Below are 21247 nucleotides of genomic sequence, written 5' to 3'. Positions count from 1 at the left end.
TTTTTAATTTAAGCTTATTATATTTCCAACTTCCTTTTTTTTTTTAGCTGACTCACTTTGCTCTAAGTTTTAATTGCTTAGGGTTTTAATATGTTAGTATTTCATTAATTTGGTTTTATTTATTTATTTATTCTTACTGTGGTTCTTATCTTATGTGGTTCTGTAACTCAATATATCACAGAGTCTATATAAAGCAGAGGAGTCAAACTCATCTTCATTCAAGGGCCACATACAGACCAATTTGATCTCATGTGGGCCGGATCATTAAAAAGATGGAAGGAAGGGAGGAACGAAGGGAAGGAAAAGAAGACAGGAAGGACAGAAGGAAGGAAAGAAGGAAGGAAGGAAAAAAGAAAGAAAGGGAAGAAGGAAGGAAGGAAGGAAAAAAGAAAGAAAGACAGAAAGAAAGAAAGAAAGAAAGACAGAAAGAAATAAACAAACAAAGAAAGGAAGGAAGGAAGGAAGGACAGTGGGCCGGATTGGATCCCTAGGCGGGCCGGTTGTGGCCCACGGGCCGCAAGGGAAGAAGGACAGAAGGAAGGAAGGAAGGAAGGAAGAAAGGGAAGAAGGACAGAAGGAAGGAAGGAAGGAAGGAAGGAAGGAAGGAAGGAATGAATAAAATGTGATATATCAGTGGGAGATTGACAAAGTTGTTGATTAATAGCAGTTACCCCATGGCTATTTTACAAGATGCTATTTTGTGGAAGGAACGAAGGGAAGGAAAAGAAGACAGGAAGGACAGAAGGAAGGAAGGAAGGAAGGAAAGAAGAAAGGGAAGAAGGACAGAAGGAAAGAAGGAGGGAAGGAAGGAAGGAAGGAAGGAAGGAAGGAAGGAATAAAATGTGATATATCAGTGGGAGATTGACAGAGTGGTTGATCATTAGCAGTTACCCCATGGCTATTTTGAAAGATGCTATTTTGTGTCTGGCTTCAAAACTCATTTTTAGTAAAAAAAGAAAAAAGAAAAAGCTCAATCGCAATAAAATATACATCTAAACCAGATTGATCGGAATAAATTGATAATATATCTGACTATCTATGTTCAACCAAAGCCATAGAAGTCCTCATACAGATTTTAAATGGCTGAGCAGAACATCTGAAGCCTGCAGGTCGACTCTGTGCTGTTTGAGAAATGTTTCAGAGACCAACAGCGAACGACTGTGGATCGAAAAAAAAAAAAAGGGGAGATTTGTGTGATTTAAAAGACTGCTTTGCTTGGCCAGGAAAAGGAAATAAAAGACTTGGAGTGTGAAAAGTAAAACGTTTACTCCCAGGATAGAAGGAGTAAGAGCACATAGCATCCTGCAGCCATTTTTGCTGTCATACTCGATTATTTTTATCATGTGAATTTTAGCCCTATTAAATGTTTCACAATAGTAAGTGTATACATATGTACTAACAGATGCACATAGATACAAACACACTAGGTTTCATATTAAACCACATATGGATATGCTTCAGAGGACTGTTGCCTCACTGATAAGATACTCACAAATCACTTTTAATGCATTTTAATACAAAGTTAGAACTAAATATTGGGACTGCTTCTAGACAGATGTGCAGACATGCTCATACACAAAAATCACAGCCGTATGAACAGAATCTGTGCTCGTAAAAAGCTGTTTCCAGATGCCTGACCACAGACTGTGAGAGGGAGAACACTATGTAACTGTAACTCAGGCTCAGTGTGTGTGTGTGTGTGTGTGTGTGTGTGTGTGTGTGTGTGTGTGTGTGTGCCTGCAGATTTTAGAGGCTTAGTGAGTTTTCAGCCAAGCTACACAACAATGGAAAAGACACATGAGTGAAGCAGGTTTTTCTCGACGTGGTGTTGGTAGTTCGGTCTTAGCAGCTGTGAAAAATCCAAAACCCCCCCCTAGGGCTTTTTTAGTGTCAAAAAAACCATTAGCTAAGTGCCAATATGATCCTTAAAAAATATAGCTGACCGGGTCCATTCACTCATGGCAATATAACACTTTAAAGTAGACCCTTTCAAAGCATGACAAGCGGATTGACTCAAATGCCCTTCCCACATTTAACAGTGGACCCAAGTGAGACTCCATTTAACATGAATGTAGCTCTGAGTTATCTACAGGAGACATGTAACGATGTAATGCTTTATATTATCTATATGGACCCACATCCTTATCATCATTTCCTACATTTGCAGTGACTTGGGTGATTCCATGCCTCGATGGATTTAAGCTGCAAAAATTGGTTTCCTATCAAGTAAATGGTTGGTAGATCTTATGAGTTTAATAGATGATATCATGGATGCATTAGGATCCAAGTGCAGGTGAATATGTTTCATAAGGACTCTATATATATATTTAACTACGCTCATCTTTAGGATATAAATGGACCACTAGTTTTCTTTATTTTTCATCACAAAGTCATTCACTCATCAGTTAAGCTTTGTGTCGTCCTCCCGGGTCAAATTGACCCAGTCTGTTTTGAATGTGCCTGCCTTCCTTCCTTCCTTCCTTCCCCTGTCCTTCTTTCCTTCCTTCCTCCCTCTTTCTTTCCTCCCTACCTCCCTCTTTGTTACCTTCTCTTCCTTCCTTCCTTCTCTCTTTCGTTCCTTCCCCTACCTTCCTTCTTTCCTCTGTCCTTCTTTCCTTCCTTCCTCCCTTCCTTCTTTCCTCTGTCCTTCTTTCCTCCCTTCCCCTTTTCCTTTCTCCCTTCTTCCTTCTTTCCTCCCTTCCTTCCTTCCTTCTTTCCTTCCTTCCTCCCTCCCTCCCTTCCTTCCTTCCTCTTTTCCTTTCTCCCTCCTTCCTTTCCTTCTTTCCTTTCTCGAGGACAACAGGAGGGTTAAAAGTGTTTATTTAGGTAGACAGCATTATACTGGCTGTCTAACCTATTGAATTTAACCATTAGTGCACTTTATCAGTATATATCTTCTTCTTCTTCTTATCAAATGACTGCAGCGTTTCAGCTTGACCTGACTGTAATCGGTGCATCATTCGAACAAAGTCATCCCTGAGTGAGTCGTCATCATCTGGGAGCAAAAGTACAGTACAGTGCATGACGGCGAGCGGTGGCCCTTTTTATAGCCTCTGTACCCACAAGGCTCAATGGTCTCATCCTGGTTGGCATTGCATGTAAATTTAGATATTCAGAGTTCAGTAGCCACAGACTCCAGAGCCCCATTAGAGGGGGAAAGACTGTGTGAAATGGGACTGTTTATCCTTTTTAGATGAACCAAGCTCGAGGCTGAGATTGGCTGTTTCTACACAGTTCTACTCAACCCTGCTCAAGGAAGAAAATCTGGTGTCTTTACACTCAAATCTAACCGTAACCCTCGACATTGTAACCATGGTGCTAAACCTAAATCTGGATTCAAGCACACAAAATCTCCAAAAACTAAAAAAAAAAACACAATCCAGCTTCAAATCCATCTTTTCTCCCATAAGGAAATGACTGTCTTCTCTACTTGAAGCTTCACACCTCCTCACCTAATCCCCACATGGCCCCCTTCCAACCACACCTGGGGACTTCCTTCTTGTTGCCTAGCAACTTCTTTCACAATACCTGCCATTAGACCACAAGGACTTTCAACCCCTCTTCAGATGAACCCCCCATTATTTTTCCAATATAAAACCAACCTCAACCTAACAGGTCCTTCATGTAGATTTCTAATGTTTAAATAAAGGGAAAGTAAGGTTAGACACCGAGGGACAGCGAGGAAGGAACCAAAGAAATGAAGACAGGAAAGAGATTAAAGCCAAAATAGGGAGTCGAGGTGTGAATGAAAACTATGAGGGGAATTAGGTCTGGTTAAGAGCCCAGAGGGATTAGGATGAATAAACCTTTCAAATAGTGGAGAGAACTGAGAGACACTGAGAAATGAAGACACAGACGGAGGGAAACAGAAATAGTGAGCAGGGGAATATGGAGCGATAAAGCCATGGAGAGAGCTACACTGACAGTAATATGAGGACAGAGACTCAGCTTTCTGCCAGCTAGATAAAATGAAACCCTATCATTCATGACATTAGCTTGAATGTTTGAGGACATAGTCTATTGTTCAGTTAGGTTAGGTTGAGATGTGAAATTGAAGCACTAACACTAAAGCAGGCACCCTTGTGTCATGTGTCTTATATATATATTCATGAGAAGGAGTAATATATACCTTAGAGAACATCACACACAAATTATTATCCAAGGAAAAAGTTTTATGAAACTGGGGCATGAAAAATAAAATGATGTAAATTTATTTTATGGTTTTTTGCACAGTGTTAGTAACAGTATTGTTCTTACAGTGGTTGTAATTTGTGTTAGAATATGTTTTACTTAACCCTCCTGTTGTCCTCAGGTCAAGGAAGGACAGAAGGAAGAAGGAAAAGAGGAAGGAAGTAAGGAAGGAAGGAAGAAAGGGGGTAAGGAGGGAGGAAAGGAGGAAGGAAGGAAGGAAGGAAGGAGTAAGGAAGGAAGGAAGAAAGGAGTAAGGAGGGAGGAAAGGAGGAAGGAAGGAAGGAAGGAAGAAAGGAAGGATAGGAGTAAGGAGGGAGGAAAGGAGGAAGGAAGGAAGGAAGGAAGGAAGGAAGGAAAGGAGTAAGGAGAGAGGAAAGGAGGAAGGAAAGAAGGAAGAAAGGAAGGATAGGAGTAAGGAGGGAGGAAAGGAGTAAGGACGAAAAGAGGAAGGAAGGAAGGAAGGAAGGAAGGAAGGAAGGAAGGAAGGAAGGAAGGAAGGAAGGAAGGAAGGAAGGAAGGAAAGGAGTAAGGATGAAAAGAGGAAGGAAGGAAAGAAAGAAAGGAGTAAGGAGGGATGGAGGAAGGAAGCAAGGAAGGATGGAAGGTGGAGGGAGCAAAGAAAAAGGGGAGGAGGGGAAGAAGGAAGGAAAAATTAAAGAAAGAAGGAGGAAGGAAGGAAGGAAAGAAGGAACAGTCAAAAGAGACGGGGTCAATTTGACCCGGGAGGACGACAGGAGGGTTAAAGGCAATGATTGGAAGTCTGACCCTAACCTTAACACATGTGCAAGGCTTTTTCCCATCTCCCTCTGCTCCTGATCCGCCTACTCATGATGTTGTTTAATGATGTTAATGTTCACTTCTTTTGGATTTAATAATGGCAGATGATTATGCTAATTGTTGACATTTGGTTTCTTTGTGTGAGGTTATACTGGTTACTTCACAGTTAAGATTTATTATGTTGGCCTTTGTCCACCCTGAAGTTAAATCGAGCTCTTTCTGCATCATTTCATTTTGCAAATAAATAAACCAACTTTCTTTATGTTAAGCTGTTTGTCTTTGTGGTTGCTAGGGACTCAGGGAAAGACGATGCTTATTCGTGTTAGGTCTTCTTGGACACATCTCGTCTGTTTTCTTTTCTCGCTTCAATCCGCTGTAAGTTTGGTCAGTAGTTTTTCTTCTTCTAACTGCGGCTAACCATTACGATGTTCATGTGCCTGGAGAGCAGAGACTAAGCTAAGACGTGCTTTATGTGAGAAATTGGTGGAGAAAGGTGAGAAGGTGTTACCCTCGTTAGCTGCGGCTGCGGCTGAGGAAAAAAGGAAGCCGCACTAGTGGTGGATACCAAAGTGTTGGAGGTTGCTGGCTGGCGTACTCGCTGCTGCTGCTGATGGTGTGTGTCGACTGAACCAGCCTCTAATCATCCTGCAGGGTATGTCCTCAAACAATCATGAATAATTCAACGATTATTCCAGTTTATTCTTGTAGTTTCAGCTATTTTTATAACACCAAGTGAACTGCTGATCTGGGAATGCTGGGACAATGCTATAAAGAGGACATGAGGGCCAGGAAACACAACCAGTCAGAGGACCAGACATACTGTCAACAAACCTCAACTTCAGCCAACTTTATTTCCATGAGACAATGAAGGCGAACAATTAAACTTTCCCTGGGAAACATCTGTGCTGGTGCTATAGCCATAGCTGTGCACACACACACTGTTTTCCTGTGCAATGAGGGATGATTACACAAGTCATTCATTATTTATTTGTTCTGCTCACGGTAATGCACGGCTCCAGGAAGGAATAAAAACCATTCACGATCGAAACACACAACCCAATCGACAAATTCCATGAAAAAGGAGCAGGAAGAAGACAATCCTATTAGTCTTGCTTCTTACTCAAAACATTATAAACAACAGGAAAAGATGGTCTGTCAATTGTAGTGACTTAACAACCAATACCATCAATACCACCAATACCAATCACCACCAACTAAGGAAACCCATAACCTGAACACTTCATATGGTCTGATACTTTATACTTTCTTTATAACGTTTCTTGAACTGAATCATATTTATTTGTTCTGCTCAGGGTAATGCACGGCTCCAGGAAGGAATAAAAACCATTCACGATCAAAACACAACCCAATTGACAAATTCCATGAAAAAGCAGCAGGAAGAAGACAATCCTATTAGTCTTGCCCCTTACTCAAAACATTATAAACAACAGGGATAGATGGTGTGAGGGAGTTTTTTTGTCATGAGGGACTCATTGTGTCAGGTGGGCTGTAACAACTGTAAACACCTAAGCCACAGGCCTTTTGTTATACTTGATAAGACATTAACAGCAAACTGACCATGTTTGACCTAGTAGGGGGTCAGCAAATGATATCAGTGGTGTTTGAAGCAAGGTTATTATAGTTTTGAAATTTTCTTTAGTTTTTATTTTTATTTAGTTTTTCAGTTTGCTTTTTTATTTCAGTTTAGTTTTAGTTAGTTCATCAAGTGATTTAGTAGTTTTAGTTTGGTTTTATTTTGAAGGAATTGACTAGTTTTAGTTTAGTTTTATTTTGAAGGAATTGACTAGTTTCAGTTTAGTTTTATTTTGAAGTAATTGACTAGTTTTAGTTTGGTTTTATTTTGAAGGAATTGACTAGCTTCAGTTTAGTTTTTATTTAGTTTTAGTCTTAGTTTTAGTTTTTCAGGTATTAAGAGAAAGCCTTGACTTGTAGAAGCTGAAAAGGATAAAAGAATATGTGACACCAAATATGGTTTATCATATCATATATAAGTCCTTTTAATTTCACTCTTTAACCATGGCTGCTGCAGGACAGGAAGTAATCGAGGGAGAATATGAAACAACAACTAAAACGAAGCTGAATTTATCTGCAATTCAGTTTAGTTTTACATTGTTCATTATAGTTTTTATTTAGTTTTAATTGTAGTTTTTATTTTAATTCCAGTTAACTAAATCATATTTTCATTGCTAGTTTTAGTTTCAGTCTTAGTTTTCGTTAACTATATTTAACCCTGGTTTGAAGGGTTTCTGTCTTTTGTTACTTTACGACTTCATTTGTTGTACTTTATTACTTTGTCACCCTGTCTTATTCAAATTTCCACTGGGAGGGTTAGGGTTCTGTATAAAAGCTGAAACTAGTTGTTGCTTGGCAGAACGACTGTGTGTCCTTCTCCATGCTGGCGTGTACTGAGTAAAAGAGAAAGATTCATCACTCCATCGTATGTGCTTTTCTTCAGAGAAACTTCTATTAAAAAAATTCTATTCCAATGGTCTGTCAATTGTAGTGACTTAACCACCAATACCACCAATACCATCAATACCAATCACCACCAACTAAGGAAACCCATTACCTGAACACTTCATATGGTCTCATACTTTATACTTTCTTTATAACGCTTCTTGAACTGAATCATATTTATTTGACCCTTTAAATGGTTTTGTAGAGAATTCCACAGTTTGACGCCAACAACTGGAAATACACATCTGCTGTAAATTAGAGCGTGCATACTGATGCTTGAAATTAAATTTCCTTCTCTGGTCTTTGTCCACTGAACTAAAAATAAACAACTACATTTACTGGTAATGTGTGTGACTCAGCTAAATCTTCATTAGTACGTGTTGCTCAACACTTTTACAGAGTAGCTAAAGTATGCCAATATAAATAATATGTGAACAGTGGAGAAGTTGTATTGCTTTTCTGACTTGTTTTCACTAAACCATCTTTTAAGTTGGACCACTTCAGTCACAGTGAATTCTGCTAAAGCTTTTAATTTATTTCCTGAAGTTAAAGAATCGTGTCATCTGCAAATAAAATGAACTGCAATATATTTGACACTTCACATATGTCACTTTTATACAAAATAAAAAGTTGACACCCATAAAATTGAGCTTTGTGGGACTCCAAATTCAATTTTCATACACTCTGATGTATTACCAGCAAACTAATACTGGCAGTAGTAGTGTTAAGGCCATATTTGAATATTGTATATTTGCAAAGATTTTACATTTTTGTGACATTTCCAATTTATGTCATCATTTAATAACAACAGACAAACATCATTTAGTTATAAGTAAGGTTATTATTTGAAGTAATGTTGATTGTCTTATCTGGCATTGACTGTTATGTAAGCTACATCTGTGCTCCATTAGTCTGTCCTGAGCATATGGGATTCTCCGCCGAGAGGTCCAATCCGGCCCAGTTTCCTTCTTTCTCTTTTCCTTCCTTCCATCCTTCCTTCCTACTTTTCTTCCTTCCTTCCATCTGTCCTTCTTCCCTTCCTTCCTTCCTTCCATCTGTCCTTCTTCCCTCCCTTCCTTCCTTGCCTTCATCCCTTCCTTCCTCCCTCCTCTTTCATTTCTTCCTTCCAATCTTCCCTTCCTTCCTTCCATCTGTCCTTCTTCCCTTCATTCCTTCCTTCCATCTTTCACTCCTTCCTTCCGATCTTCCCTTCCTTCCTTCCCTTCCTTCCTTCCATCTTTCATTCCTTCCTTCCGATCTTCCCTTCCTTCTTTTCTTCCTTCATTCTTCATTCTCTTCCTTCTCCTCCTTCTTTTCCTTCCATCCTTCCTTCCTTTTTAGTGATTCGGCTCACATGAGATCAAATTGGGCTGTGTATGGCCCTTGAATGAAAATGAGTTTAACACCCCTGCATTAAATCATCCTTTTCTTTACACTTGCTGCTTTGGTTCTCTTTCTGAATTATTTTATTAATTAGGTAGTTGTGAAAAATGCATCAAGGTTGTTGAGTTGCTTGTGAAACTAATTAGAGAGTGTTTTGCTTGTCTTGTTATATATGAGAGACGAGACAGTGTTATTATTGACATTTTCCTTTTGTTGTAATCACAAATTGATGTTTTCTTTGTTTGTCTTTCAGAGCTAACAGAATGTACAATGCCTCATATGCCTGTAATCAATTTAAGTATTGAGCGCTTCTTACCAGGAATTTGCGTTTCTGTTTCCACTGGGCGCCCTGAGCATTGGTGTGTCGATGGGCTTCTGTCACCAGGCGGATCAGCTCCCACTCGGACCCCGTGGGCTCTGGACGGTTCTGGAGGGTTTTCACCATTTCCTCCTTCTTGCGTCGCTCCCTGTTCTCTTCGATGAGACGCCGTTTAGCAACACGCTTTGAGTCGTCCAGCACCACTGAGAGGAGATAAGAGGAAGGCAGAGGGAAAGAGAGATATGTAATAAGCATATTGCACATTGTTACAATAACTAGGCTTTACACCATCAGGATTTTTGGGGCCGATCACCAATCAGTGAGTTTAAATAAACCGATCACCGATCCGATCACGTCTTCTTTGTCCACGCTCTGTTTCTTAAACTCAGCATGCTCCTCCTCGTGTTCCCTATCCAGGTACATTTGTGGAGTTGAAACATTTAGCAGATGCTTCCCCACGAGGTTCTTTAGTGTTGCACAGATTACAAATAGCTTGTGTTTTATCTGTCTGCCCACAACACCCACATGTTTGTTCAAATCCGACAGCTCATGATTCAAGATTCAAAAAAACTTTATTGTCCGTCACATCGTTTCAGCTCCAACATGGACGGATGTGATTTGAGAAATTGAAGATTTGGAGTAAAGAAGGAGAAAAAGAAGTGAAATCCTGCTACTGTAGTTAGTTTATGTAGAAGCTTTGGTTGCTAAGGGATATGTTCCGTGGTTGCTAGGCTGGTTGCTAAGGGGGGCCTTAAAGAGACAGGAGCTAAAACGGCCTGTTTCAGAAAGAGGCTAAACTGAGCGGCTGCATAAAGGACCAGTAGAAGATAAATAAGGAGTTTTTAACTGGAAATCATGTAAAGATATTATATATATATATTATATATATATAGATATTATATATATATATATAACATGTCGGTGGTGTGGAACTTCTTCTTCAGAGTAAATGAGACAGATAAAACACAAGCCATCTGCAATCTATGCAACGGGAGCATCTGCAAAAAGTTTCAACCTGACGTCATTGATCGCATCGGTGAATTAAGACATTACAGACGATCTCACTAATTGCATAAAATGCTAAATATCGGCCGATCTGATATAGCCCATCAGATTGGCGTAAAGCCTAACAATAAATATAAAGTTACAATATTAAGCCCCCACATGGTTTATCTCTCCTGCATTACTACTATATAAAATATCATCTTCTCTTCAGTGTGATTCATGCAAGACTTCATACCACAGCTCCTGCATGTCTCTGTATATTATTTTAATATTTTAATATCATGTCTTTTTGTATGTAATGTGTGTATGCAGCACTCACAGTCCATGGCCATGCCCACTGCAATGCACTTCTTGAAGCGGCAGAGCTGACACTGGTTGCGGGTGATCTTGTCGATGATGCAGCAGCCATCGTACTTACAGGAGTAGGCGGGGTGGAGGTTCTTTTGAATGGTCCTACGGAAGAAACCCTGCAGTAAGAGAGAGGATAAGAGAGAGAGAGAGAGAGAGAGAGAGAGAGAGAGAGAGAGAGAGAGAGAGATATGAATGGATGGATGGACACACACAGAAGCAAATGCACTGAGAGACAGAAAACAGAGAATCTATAAATAAAAGAAACTTTGAGTGTCAGCTTGTTGCTCCTCATTACAGCCACTATGTTTACATGCACACTAATATTCCATTATTACTCCCAATACGATGACAGATATGATACGGGGTCATGTATCATATTCCATGTGGGATATATGCTGATGTTATCCAGGTTTAAGGAGGCATTCTTGGACATGTATATAATTGAGGGGTTTTAACCACAGTTGCTAACACACGGCCTCTTGCCTGTTTACGCTCGGCTCTGTCTGCTGTAAACAAACCCGAAAATGCTGGAGCAGGAAGGGAAGGCAGACAGAAGAGAGGAGCGAGAGAGGAGTGGAGAGTGGAGAGTGGAGAGCTGGAAAAAACAAGAGTGAGCCTTCTCCACGACGACGGGCACAGATGGGATTTGTTATTATCCTGACTGACGATGATGATGACTCGGTGTCACGCACAAAAAAAAAAAAAAAAACACAGAGCGGAGGATCAACATAGGTATTGGATGTACCTCTAAATATAAATTTAGAATATCAGTCAAATCGATATCCCTTCTAAATATCAGGCAGAAGCTCTCTAATGTTTATCACCTCGCTGGTTTACTTCACAGCCTGTGGAGATTATCTGATTTCCGTTTCCACTGCAGCAGAGGGGAAGCCTTGTAAACCCTCCGCATGTAAACGGGAATATTGGGGGAATATTAATTTTCATTACCCATGTAAACATCTTAGTAGGAATGCTGTCTCTTTTTTTTATGCTGCACTCTCATATTTTATGCTCTAGTTTAGTCTAGCTTTTTTTGTTTTCTTTCTCTTTTTCTATTTGTCTGTACTTTGTTTTCTTTTTTATCATATTTGAGGTTTTTAAAAAGAATTTGTTTTCATGTTTCCAATTTTTACTCTTCAGTTGTGCTTGTTTTCTTTTTATTATAATGGGTTGTTGTATGTTTATATTAACAATATGTTTTTATGCTTCCAATTCTTTGATTCTTAAATCATCTAATCTTTTGTTTTTTTTATGTAAAGCCCCATTAAGTAACCCGTGTGTATCAAATACACTATACAAATAAAGCTGCCCTACCTTGCCATGCCTTTTTTGGAATAAGGCCAAAAAACCGGAATATCTTGTGCATGTAAATGTAAATGATCTAATTTGTTGTCTGATTGAATTTCTACCAAGTTTGAGGCTATTTCTATCAATTTTAACATTGTTGAAAATCAATAATGTAGAAATAAGTTCATCAAAGTGAATTTATATCCATCAAATCCATTAAATCCTAATATTATGACAGCATTAGATTAAAGCTATTCTTCAATTAACTTCATTTATGCAACTTTATTTCATTGTATAACGTCTTTATTTCCATATCACTTCACTCATGTATCAAATGCACTATATAAATAAAGCCGCCCTACCTTGCCATGCCTTTTTTGGAATAAAGCCAAAAAACTGGAATATCTTGTGCATGTAAATGTGATCTATGTGACAATTTTGGAAATCAAATGTTTAATCTAATATATGATCTAATTTCTACCAAGTTTGAGACAATTTCTATCAATTTTAACATTGTTGAGAATTCAATAGTGTAGGAATAAGTTCATCAAAGTGAATTTATATCCATCAAATCCATTAAATCCTAATATTATGACAGCATTAGATTAAAGCTATTCTTCACTTAACTTCATTTATGCAACTTTATTTCATTGTATAATGTCTTTATTTCTGTATCACTTCACTCATTAACATGCAGATGAACAAAAGGAACAAAAGCAGACTAATCATACAATAAAGTGACAGCAGGGAAGACAGATGAGACAAGGCTGTGAGCTGATGTGACAGACTGACAGGTCTCATATACATCAATAGGTCGTCTCTGCCTGTGTTTGCATACTTTGAAGCGAGTGATTGTGTGTGTGTATCAGAGTGTGTGTGAGTATGTGTTGTTCAGCATATCAGCTTTTATGGTAGACATTATGTGTTGGATATGAAGCTTGTGTGTCTTAAAGTGAGGTTTTATGTGTGTGTGTGTGTGTGTGTGTGTGTGTGCGTGCAGACGAACCTTGCAGCCCTCGCAGGTAATGCAGCGGTAGTGGTAACCTGTGGCCTTGTCACCACACACCACACATGGCTCATCCTTCTCGAGGTAGCTGGGGATGTACCCTGAAAGCACAAAGTTACCAAGGTTACAATCTGTTTAAAATGATTTCTTTATTGATCTACTGCTATTCAAGACATCCTGGATACACCTCCTCTGTCCACCACACTATTATCCAATCACTCTCCCCCCAACCCTATGATTTATTCACCACCTTACCTTCTGTCACATTAATGCATAGCTCACTTTTACCCAGCCAACATGTCCTTCCAATACATGATTTAATACCGCTGTGGAAAGACTTCACATGAGCCATCTACACAATAAACACATTGAAAGCTGGAATCATGAGCTTTTTCTCTTCTATCTCACTTCCTGAAAGATTTCTGATATCATCATATGTGAATGCATTATCTTCTTGGCCAATGAGAAGCTTCCACACAACAAGCAATATACAATGGTAGTTATGGCCACGCCTCAACAAGATCTTAACATAGACATACAGTACAGTAGTTGGACCGGTTCTTCTCTGTATTTGTCTTGCAACACTATAGCATCAAAAGAAACTGCCACATATACATTATAATTCATCCTACATCTCTGAGTCACTGCAGCAAAGTGAGAAGTTAAACCACTGGAGGTCAGCAGAAACAAGACTTTCACTAAGTGCATGTATAGTTTAGTTTTAAGTCAGGTTTAAAGTTTGAATTATGGTTAAGAAGAGCTAAATGCACACTTTAGTTACCTCATCCTTCTTAGTTTTTTAGTTTTGTGAGAGTATATTTCAAATTAATGTTGTCAAAATTTTACGAACAGGCCCTTTAATATTAGTTTAATTGAGTTTAACACTAGTATAGTTTATTGTAATCCTGAGTGCAATGTGCTTGAGTCTTTAAAAAGTCCTCTTTAATTACAGGTGTTATAATTATTATGAGGTATATAGGTTACATGAGCTCCACTGCCAGCAGATCTAAATATGTTTGGATTGTTCTCCCTCCTTCCCTCCCTCTCTCTCTCTCTCTCTCTCTCTCTCTCTCTCTCTTTCCCTCCCTCCCTCCCTCTCTCTACAATCCTCCTCTCTCTCTGCAGTCTTTCCTCTGCCCCTAAACTCAGGACAGTTTGTTCTTTTTCCATACTGCCTGCAAGACCAGTGAGACTGCACGAGGGAGGGAGGATAGAGACACAGGAAATAGCAGATTTCCAGACATTTCATGTGATATATAGCAAAGAAACAGGAGAGGGAGAGGAGATGGTACACTGCAAGTCACAAATAAATACACAAGTATATATATATGTGTGTGTGTGTGTGTGTGTGTGTGTTAAAGACTGACACTGACACACACACACACACACACACACTCCCTGCCCTCTATACATACTGAACATATGTGTACGTATGTGTGTGTCATGACATATACAGTGCACTTGTGTGTGTGTAATAAGACGTGGTGAGAGCTGTGACTGGCAGTGTCAGTTGGGCCCTGCCTTTTGGCTTTGTTACAGATTTTAGAGGCGGGGGGGGATGGTGTGGAGGGGGAGGAGAGGGGAGGAAGGGTGGGGTGGGGGGGGGCAAGAAGAGGATGGTGGGAAAGAGAGAAGAAAAAAAAAGAGAGAGAGAGGAGGGAAAGAGCAACAGTTGCTAAAGGGGTGCAGATGACATTTTGGCCAAATTGTTTTTTTTTTTTTGGAAGAGCTTTCTGTTGAATAGAACAATTAATTAAGTACTATAATAAAAAATTTGATAAAAAAAAAAAAAAGTAAAGACTTAAAAACTTAAATAAATCATGGTGTGAATTTGCACCTCTTAAGGGTTTACTTAAGAAAGGAAACTTGGTGAAAACTTTGTCTATGGCTGTGCTGTGTATGAAACGCTGGAGGACTTTTACTTTAAAACAACAAATACAGTGGCGACACACACACACACACACACACACACACACACACACACACACACACACACACACACACACACACACACAGCGACTAAGCCCCCAGGAAGTGCGCCAGGCTTTTTAGACTGAAGCCAATTTGACATTGGGCCTTTCTCAAAACCAAGTGCACCAAATTTGGTCTTGTGTACTTGCTAGTTAAGACTTGGCAAGTTGGACTGAGGAGTAGAAACCTCTGAGGACGGGGAGGACGTAGTGCGATTCGTTCTGCTTCAACATAACTACCTGAAACTCAACTCATTGACTGAAAGATGCAGTAAAAATACTGCTATTCGATCTGTAAAGTAGCTATAATACAAAATTCAAACTGTAGTTTAGCTTAACCCTCCTGTTGTCCTCGAGTCAAGGAAGGAAGGGAGGAAGGAAAGGAGGAAGAAGGAAGGAAGGATGGAAGGGAGGAAGAAGGAAGGAAAGGAGGAAGAAGGAAGGAAGGGTGGACGGGAGGAAGAATGAAGGAAAGGAGAGAGGAAGAAGGAAGAAAAGGAGAGATGGCGGGAGGAAGGAAGGAAGGAAGGAAGATAGGAGGGAGGGAGGGGGGGAAGGAAGGGAGGAACGAAGGACAGGAAGGAAGGAAAGGAAGGAAGGGGGAGGAAGGAAGGAGAGAAGGAAGGAAAGGACGAAGGAAAGGAAAGAAGGACAGAAAGAAGGAATGAAGGAAATAAGGAAGGAGGGAAGGAAAGAAGGACAGAAGGAAGGGAAGGAAAGAAGGACTGAAGGAAGGAATGAAGGAAAGAAGGACAGAAGGAAGGGAGGAAGGAAGGAGGGAAGGAAAGAAGGACAGAAGGAAGGAAAGAAGGACAGAAGGAAGGGAGGAAGGAAAGGAAAGAAGGACAGAAGGAAGGAATGAAGGAAAGAAAGAAGGAGGGAAGGAAAGAAGGACAGAAGGAAGGAATGAAGGAAAGGAAAGAAGGACAGAAGGAAGGAATGAAGGAAAAGCAGACGACAGGAAGGTTAATAAAATAAGAAGATATTTAATATAGAGTGGTTCGGTGTATAAGCAACAACGTCTCTCACTCTCATTAGCTGCAGCTACTCATCAAAGGCATGCAGTTTAAACATTCAATCAAACCACATTCCCATCTGTAATTACAGGTTGGGTATTCATAACAGCATTTGGCCTATAGTCACGATTGTATTCTCACTAGTCAGAGCAGAAATTAAAGGTATCGATGATTGATGAACATTCTTACTGGAGGGAAGAATTGTATTTCAACATGTCTACTACTGTGATTGTGCTAGTAAAAAAAAAACACATTGAGGTTATCTGGCTATAAATCCACATAGAGTATAAGTGGCTGTTTTAACATTCAATAGCATGACTTCATATGCTGTATAACAAGGGTGTCAAACATGCGGCCCGTGGGGCCAGAACCAGGCCGCCAAGGGGTCCAATTCGGCCCACTTTCCTTCCTGTCTTTTTTTCCTCCCTTCCTTCCACCTGTCCTTTCTTTCTTCTCCTTATCTTTCCTTCTCACCTTCCTTCTATTTGTCTTTCTTTCATTCCTTCCTTCCTTCCTTCCTTTTGTCCTCCCTCCCTCCCTTCCTTCCTTCCTTCCTTCCCTCCTTATTTTCCTCTTTTTAATGATCCGGCCCACATGAGATCAAATTGGGCTGTTTGTGGCCCTTGAATGAAAATGAGTTTGACACCTCTGCTGTATAATGTATATATCTGTAATTCAAGATTTCAGATATTGACAATGACATTATTCCTATCCACAACTTTCATTTACACCCTCGTGTATTGGGCTTTTTAATTTCAGATATCCACATCTTTGATATGAACAATCTGGATATCTGCAATATAATTCTTCCTAGGAAAAACTCATCATATCATCATCATCATCAAAACAATTCCTTTCAGATATGCAGAGTCATAATTTTATAATCAGATATCCAAAATGAAAAAAAGTGACTATTAAATATGTAATTACAGATAATACACAACAATATACACAAAGGTATAGTGGTTATCTGTTGACAGGTAAATACGGCACCATCAGATATCCATAATATATCTGAAATCAGAGTTTTAGGGTAATTAGGGCCCGAGCGCTGACCCATGCATGGGGTGGGGAGGGCCCATTCATCGCAGCTTGCAGCTTTAATTATTATTATTATTATTAGTCTACTGTATGTGACCATTGTATGAAAACTGTACGTTAGTGTTATTTGCACGACTGAGATAGGCCTATATTATAGATGCACTTTGCTACTGTAGATAAATATAACACCAATCACTTCATATCCCACATTGCCCTTTTAATGTTTATTATTTTCTAAAATGGTAAAAAAAAAAAAAGTGTTTGCAAGAGAGAATGTTAATGCCACCGCAGGTTTCAGTGACTATTCAGGTGGAATTTTCCATCCATGCCCCTCCTCGCTGTAAGGTATGTCAGGAGGAATTATGCATGCAGAAATGATTTGAAGTTGTTTTTTTGGGTTTTTTTTTTTGCTCACATTCAAAGTTCCTACTGCATTTATGTGCAGTGTTACAACTGACCTGCAGCGCACTGTGTAATTTTAATATAATTATGTGGTGTCTGTTTACTCAATGATTCAAGTTTGCACTTTAGAACAAGACCAGACATGTCCCGCCATACTACGCCTGACATATTTTGCAATGGAAGGACACAGTCTCAGAGTAATTTAATAAAAAATTTTAAAAAAGCTATTGTGCCACTTCTTCTTCTTCAGTCAGTGAGTCAGTGATTCAGGCACAGACATTCGCTTCGTTTATAGGGCTGGTCTCTGCAGTCCTTGCCAAAAAAGAAAACAAGTAACAGAGGACGAAGAAGGAGAAAAGGAGGATGAGAGAGGGGGGGAATTAAGAGGAAGCAGGAGAGAAACCGGCCAAATGAAAGATAACAAGGACATCCGAGAACGATCATATAGGAAAAACGTCAGCTCCAGTGTGTCAGCGGGGCCCGAGCAGCAGCATCAGCCGGATCCAGAGAGCCAGTCTGCTGTGGCCGTGTTTGGAAGCCAAGCCCAAAATCAATACCGCTGCAGCTCTCTGGCTCTGGCTGGCCGCCCCTCCCATAACGGGCACTGCAATACCTCCACCGACATTAAAAAAAAAAACAACAACCCAGGAAAAGGGAAGGAGTTTTTTCTAAAGTGGTTGAGTTAAGATAAATATTTTGTCTTCACGTTTCCCAACATAGCAGCTGCCATAGTAGCGTTTTTTAAAAATGATTATTAATGTGTGGATGAAGGCTGTATGAATCAGGTCCCTGAAGGAGTCTCAGGATTTGTTTCTCCAAGGCCTTTACATGATAACACCACTGGCGAGGCGACATTTGAGACTGTAAACATTGACGACATTAGGGGGACGAGATTTCAGCTGGACACAGAAGCTGAAGTTGAAACAACAGCTGTTATATAAAATCTAGTGCTGACAACCAAGGCTGTGTTTATGGGCCCCTTTCCTGATTGGCACAAATATATTGTCGGTCTATCCAGTTTTGCTTATTGTTAAAATGTTAACATAAAAAGTGTTTACTACACTATCAGGATCACAAATTCCCCAAGATGTCACTGTCCAGTTAAATATACTGTCAGAACAGACGCAGAACAGCTAAAAAACTTTTATAAGATACAGAAAAGCTGCAAATCATCACACCAAAGAATTGACTGATTGTTAAAGCTGCACTAACAGACTTTTTTTGGCCACTTGGGGGCAGTAGAACAAGCTAAAAGCACAGCATTGACACATTCAAAACTTATAAACTTGCTTTAGCTCACATGGTAGCAAACTGTTTCCTTTTTTTTACACATTCAGCAGACAAGGAATAACATTAACATTCATTTGGACTTAATATTCACTCAAATAATGCCTCACATCATGAGGGAAATATCCGACTCTTGAGATGAATGCTCTATCAACTAGTTGCTGATGACTTTGTCTGTTTTCAGGCAGCATACAGTGAATTTATCAACGCCTTTTCACTGAAGAAGTGTGAAGAACAATCTGCTTTCAAGCCGCGAAACCAAAATAATGAGCTGAAAGATGCTAAAATGCTTTATAGAGAGACAGGTCACTACGATCGACTCTTTTTAACCCTCCTGTCGTCCTCGAGTCAAGGAAGGAAGGGAGGAAGAAGGAAGAATGGAAGGAAAGGGGGAAGGAAGAATGGAAGGAAGGAAGGAAGGAAGGAAGGAAGGAAGAAAGGAAGGAAGGCAGGAAGGACAGAGGAAAGAAGGAAGGGACGAAGGAAAGGAAGGAAGGAAGGAAAGAAGAAAGGAAGAAAGGAAGAAAGAAAGGAAGAAGGAAGGAAGGAAGGAAGGAAGGAAGGAAGGAAGGAAGGAAGGAAAGAAGGAAGGAAGGAAGGAAGGAAGAAAGAAAGAAACAGACAGGGTCAATTTGACCCGGGAGAATGACACAAGGGTTAAATTATAATCAAAGAAGATTGGAGGAGCTTTAACAGTGTCAATAATTCTGCTGTTGCTCTATAAATCAATTAAATAATCAATCAATTAACACTAGAATTGGTTCAGCCATCACTGAGTAAACTGCATTTTCAATTAACATGTAAAATTGAGTTGAGTATGAAATAGTTATGTTGGGTTATTTCACTTAATTAAAACATGTTTTAATCACAACAAAATGCGTTATATATAAATATATATATATTGCATAAAGAAGGATTATTCCAAAGCCTGCCTCTTTATGAAATTAGCATTATGAGAAATGACTGTTGGACTGTCTCCTCCAGACCACATCGTAAAAACTGACCAATATTGACGCACATGTTGGACAAGTGCTCTTTAGTGCCCCAAAAGGCTAAAATGTGGTTGAGGGTCCACTCTCCCACAGGAAAACACTGACATCATTATAGTGTGTGTAATTCAATCTCTGACCAACCGTGCCCCCTCAGACAGACATATTGTCATATTTTCCCAGTTCAAATGGACCATAGCAGGTAAAATATGGTACAGTACGATGTTCCAGCAGTGAAGCAGAGAGGCCTGCCTGCTGAGAGGGAACATTTGCGGAGAGGACTGGCCTTAGGGGGGGGGGATATATTTTATAAATGCCAAATCAACCATCCTGTATACTCAGATTTTTATATTGGTATTCCTCTCAGCCTCATATCTCTGTCTGTATCGCTCACTTTCATTCTCAACTTCTTTTTTTAAACTTGGGGGGGGGAGTTGAAGCTGTCACTCAGACATAAGAAAAAGCTAGCAGAGCAGAAAGCTTTCATTTATTGATGGCAGATGCCAAGTTGTTTTCCTTTTTTTTTTTTTCCTCTTTGGAGGTGACAAATCGAAAGCGTAATGCACACAAGGCAGCAATGAATCATGTACCACTAGCTTCTGTGCAGTCACTCAGCTGCTTGTGGCAACGAGTGACAGCTACTTCCTTTTTCTACTATCTTTCCTTTTCAAAACAGATTCACACAAAAAAATACATATCAAAAACATCTTTAAAGCAAATGCTGGGAAAATGGATTTTCAAAATAAATGGTTCCCCTTGGAGTGCATTTATATTCTGAAGTAGAGGTGAAGTATTTAAAGATGCATTCAGACTTCATCCACACGTCAGAGGAGACGGTGGAAGTTTGTTTTTTCTGGATGTCATTTTGAAGTTGCTGCCGAGTGTCTCAAAACTAAATCCATCAGTTACTCACCAGTCATACTCTTCACCGAACATTGGCTGTTCTTCCTCTTCCTTTTCGGGCCATTGAGCCACCTGAGAGATGGAAAGAGAGAAAGAGAGATGAGTAAATATATGCCTTGAGTGAATATACGACACATTTTCAGCTGGATTTGACACAACATCTGTATCTGGAAGGAAAGAAGGAAGGAAGGAAGGAAGGAAGGAAGGAAGGACAGATGGAGGGAAGGAAGGAAGGAAGGAAGGAGGGAAGGAAGGAAGGACAGATGGGGGAAGGAAGGAAGGAAGGAAGGAAGGAAAAAAAAAGAAAAAAGATATCTGAGAATTTCTACTTTCGGATCACATATCTAGAGGTGGTGAGAAAAAGAAAGAAACCAAACTCCTACATCGAGTAAGTCCAGCAAAAAGCTACACACGCCTATCTCCTTTCAGAGTTGAGATGAGATGAAGAGATGGTCCCATGTTGACAAGTCCGTCCGTGTATGCTTATTAATACCAAGTGTGAGTGCAAACAGCTGTTATCAGATGTCATTATCTGGATTATGTATCTGGATACAGATCACATGCTAATGCTAATGCTAATACCAGCTGTAAATGAGGCCTATGGCAATGTTAGAGCATAAATTACCATCAGATCAAGTAATACGGTGTGTGTGTGTGTGTGTGTGTGTGTGTGTGTGTGTGTGTGTGTGTGTGTGTGTGTGTGTGTGTGTGTGTGTGTGTCTCTTCATGGTTTTGTGTGTGTTTTTTGGATACCTTACTGCAGGGGTGTCAAACATGCGGCCCGTGGGCCAGAACCGGCCCGCCGAGGGGTCTAATTCGGCCCACTTTTCTTCCTGTCTTTT

The 21247-nt window shown here is 39.9% G+C and overlaps 1 protein-coding gene across 1 annotated transcript in view; it reads right to left on the bottom strand.

Annotated features, from left to right (window-relative positions):
* The window catches only part of LOC128381681 (thyroid hormone receptor alpha-B-like), a 47155-nt gene that overhangs the window by 12444 nt on the left and 13464 nt on the right, over nt 1–21247 (bottom strand). Inside the window, exons 2-5 of the mRNA XM_053341722.1 lie at nt 20416–20477; nt 12798–12898; nt 10473–10620; nt 9146–9351 (exon numbers count right to left, since the gene is read on the bottom strand). Of these exons, the coding sequence (XP_053197697.1) occupies nt 9146–9351; nt 10473–10620; nt 12798–12898; nt 20416–20477 (517 nt within the window). The remainder of the gene's footprint in view (nt 1–9145; nt 9352–10472; nt 10621–12797; nt 12899–20415; nt 20478–21247) is intronic.

Source organism: Scomber japonicus, chromosome 20 (assembly GCF_027409825.1).
Source record: "Scomber japonicus isolate fScoJap1 chromosome 20, fScoJap1.pri, whole genome shotgun sequence".
NCBI classification, from domain to species: domain Eukaryota; kingdom Metazoa; phylum Chordata; class Actinopteri; order Scombriformes; family Scombridae; genus Scomber; species Scomber japonicus.
The sequence above is the reverse complement of the archived record's forward strand: the minus strand, read 5'-3'. Positions and strand labels throughout refer to the sequence as shown.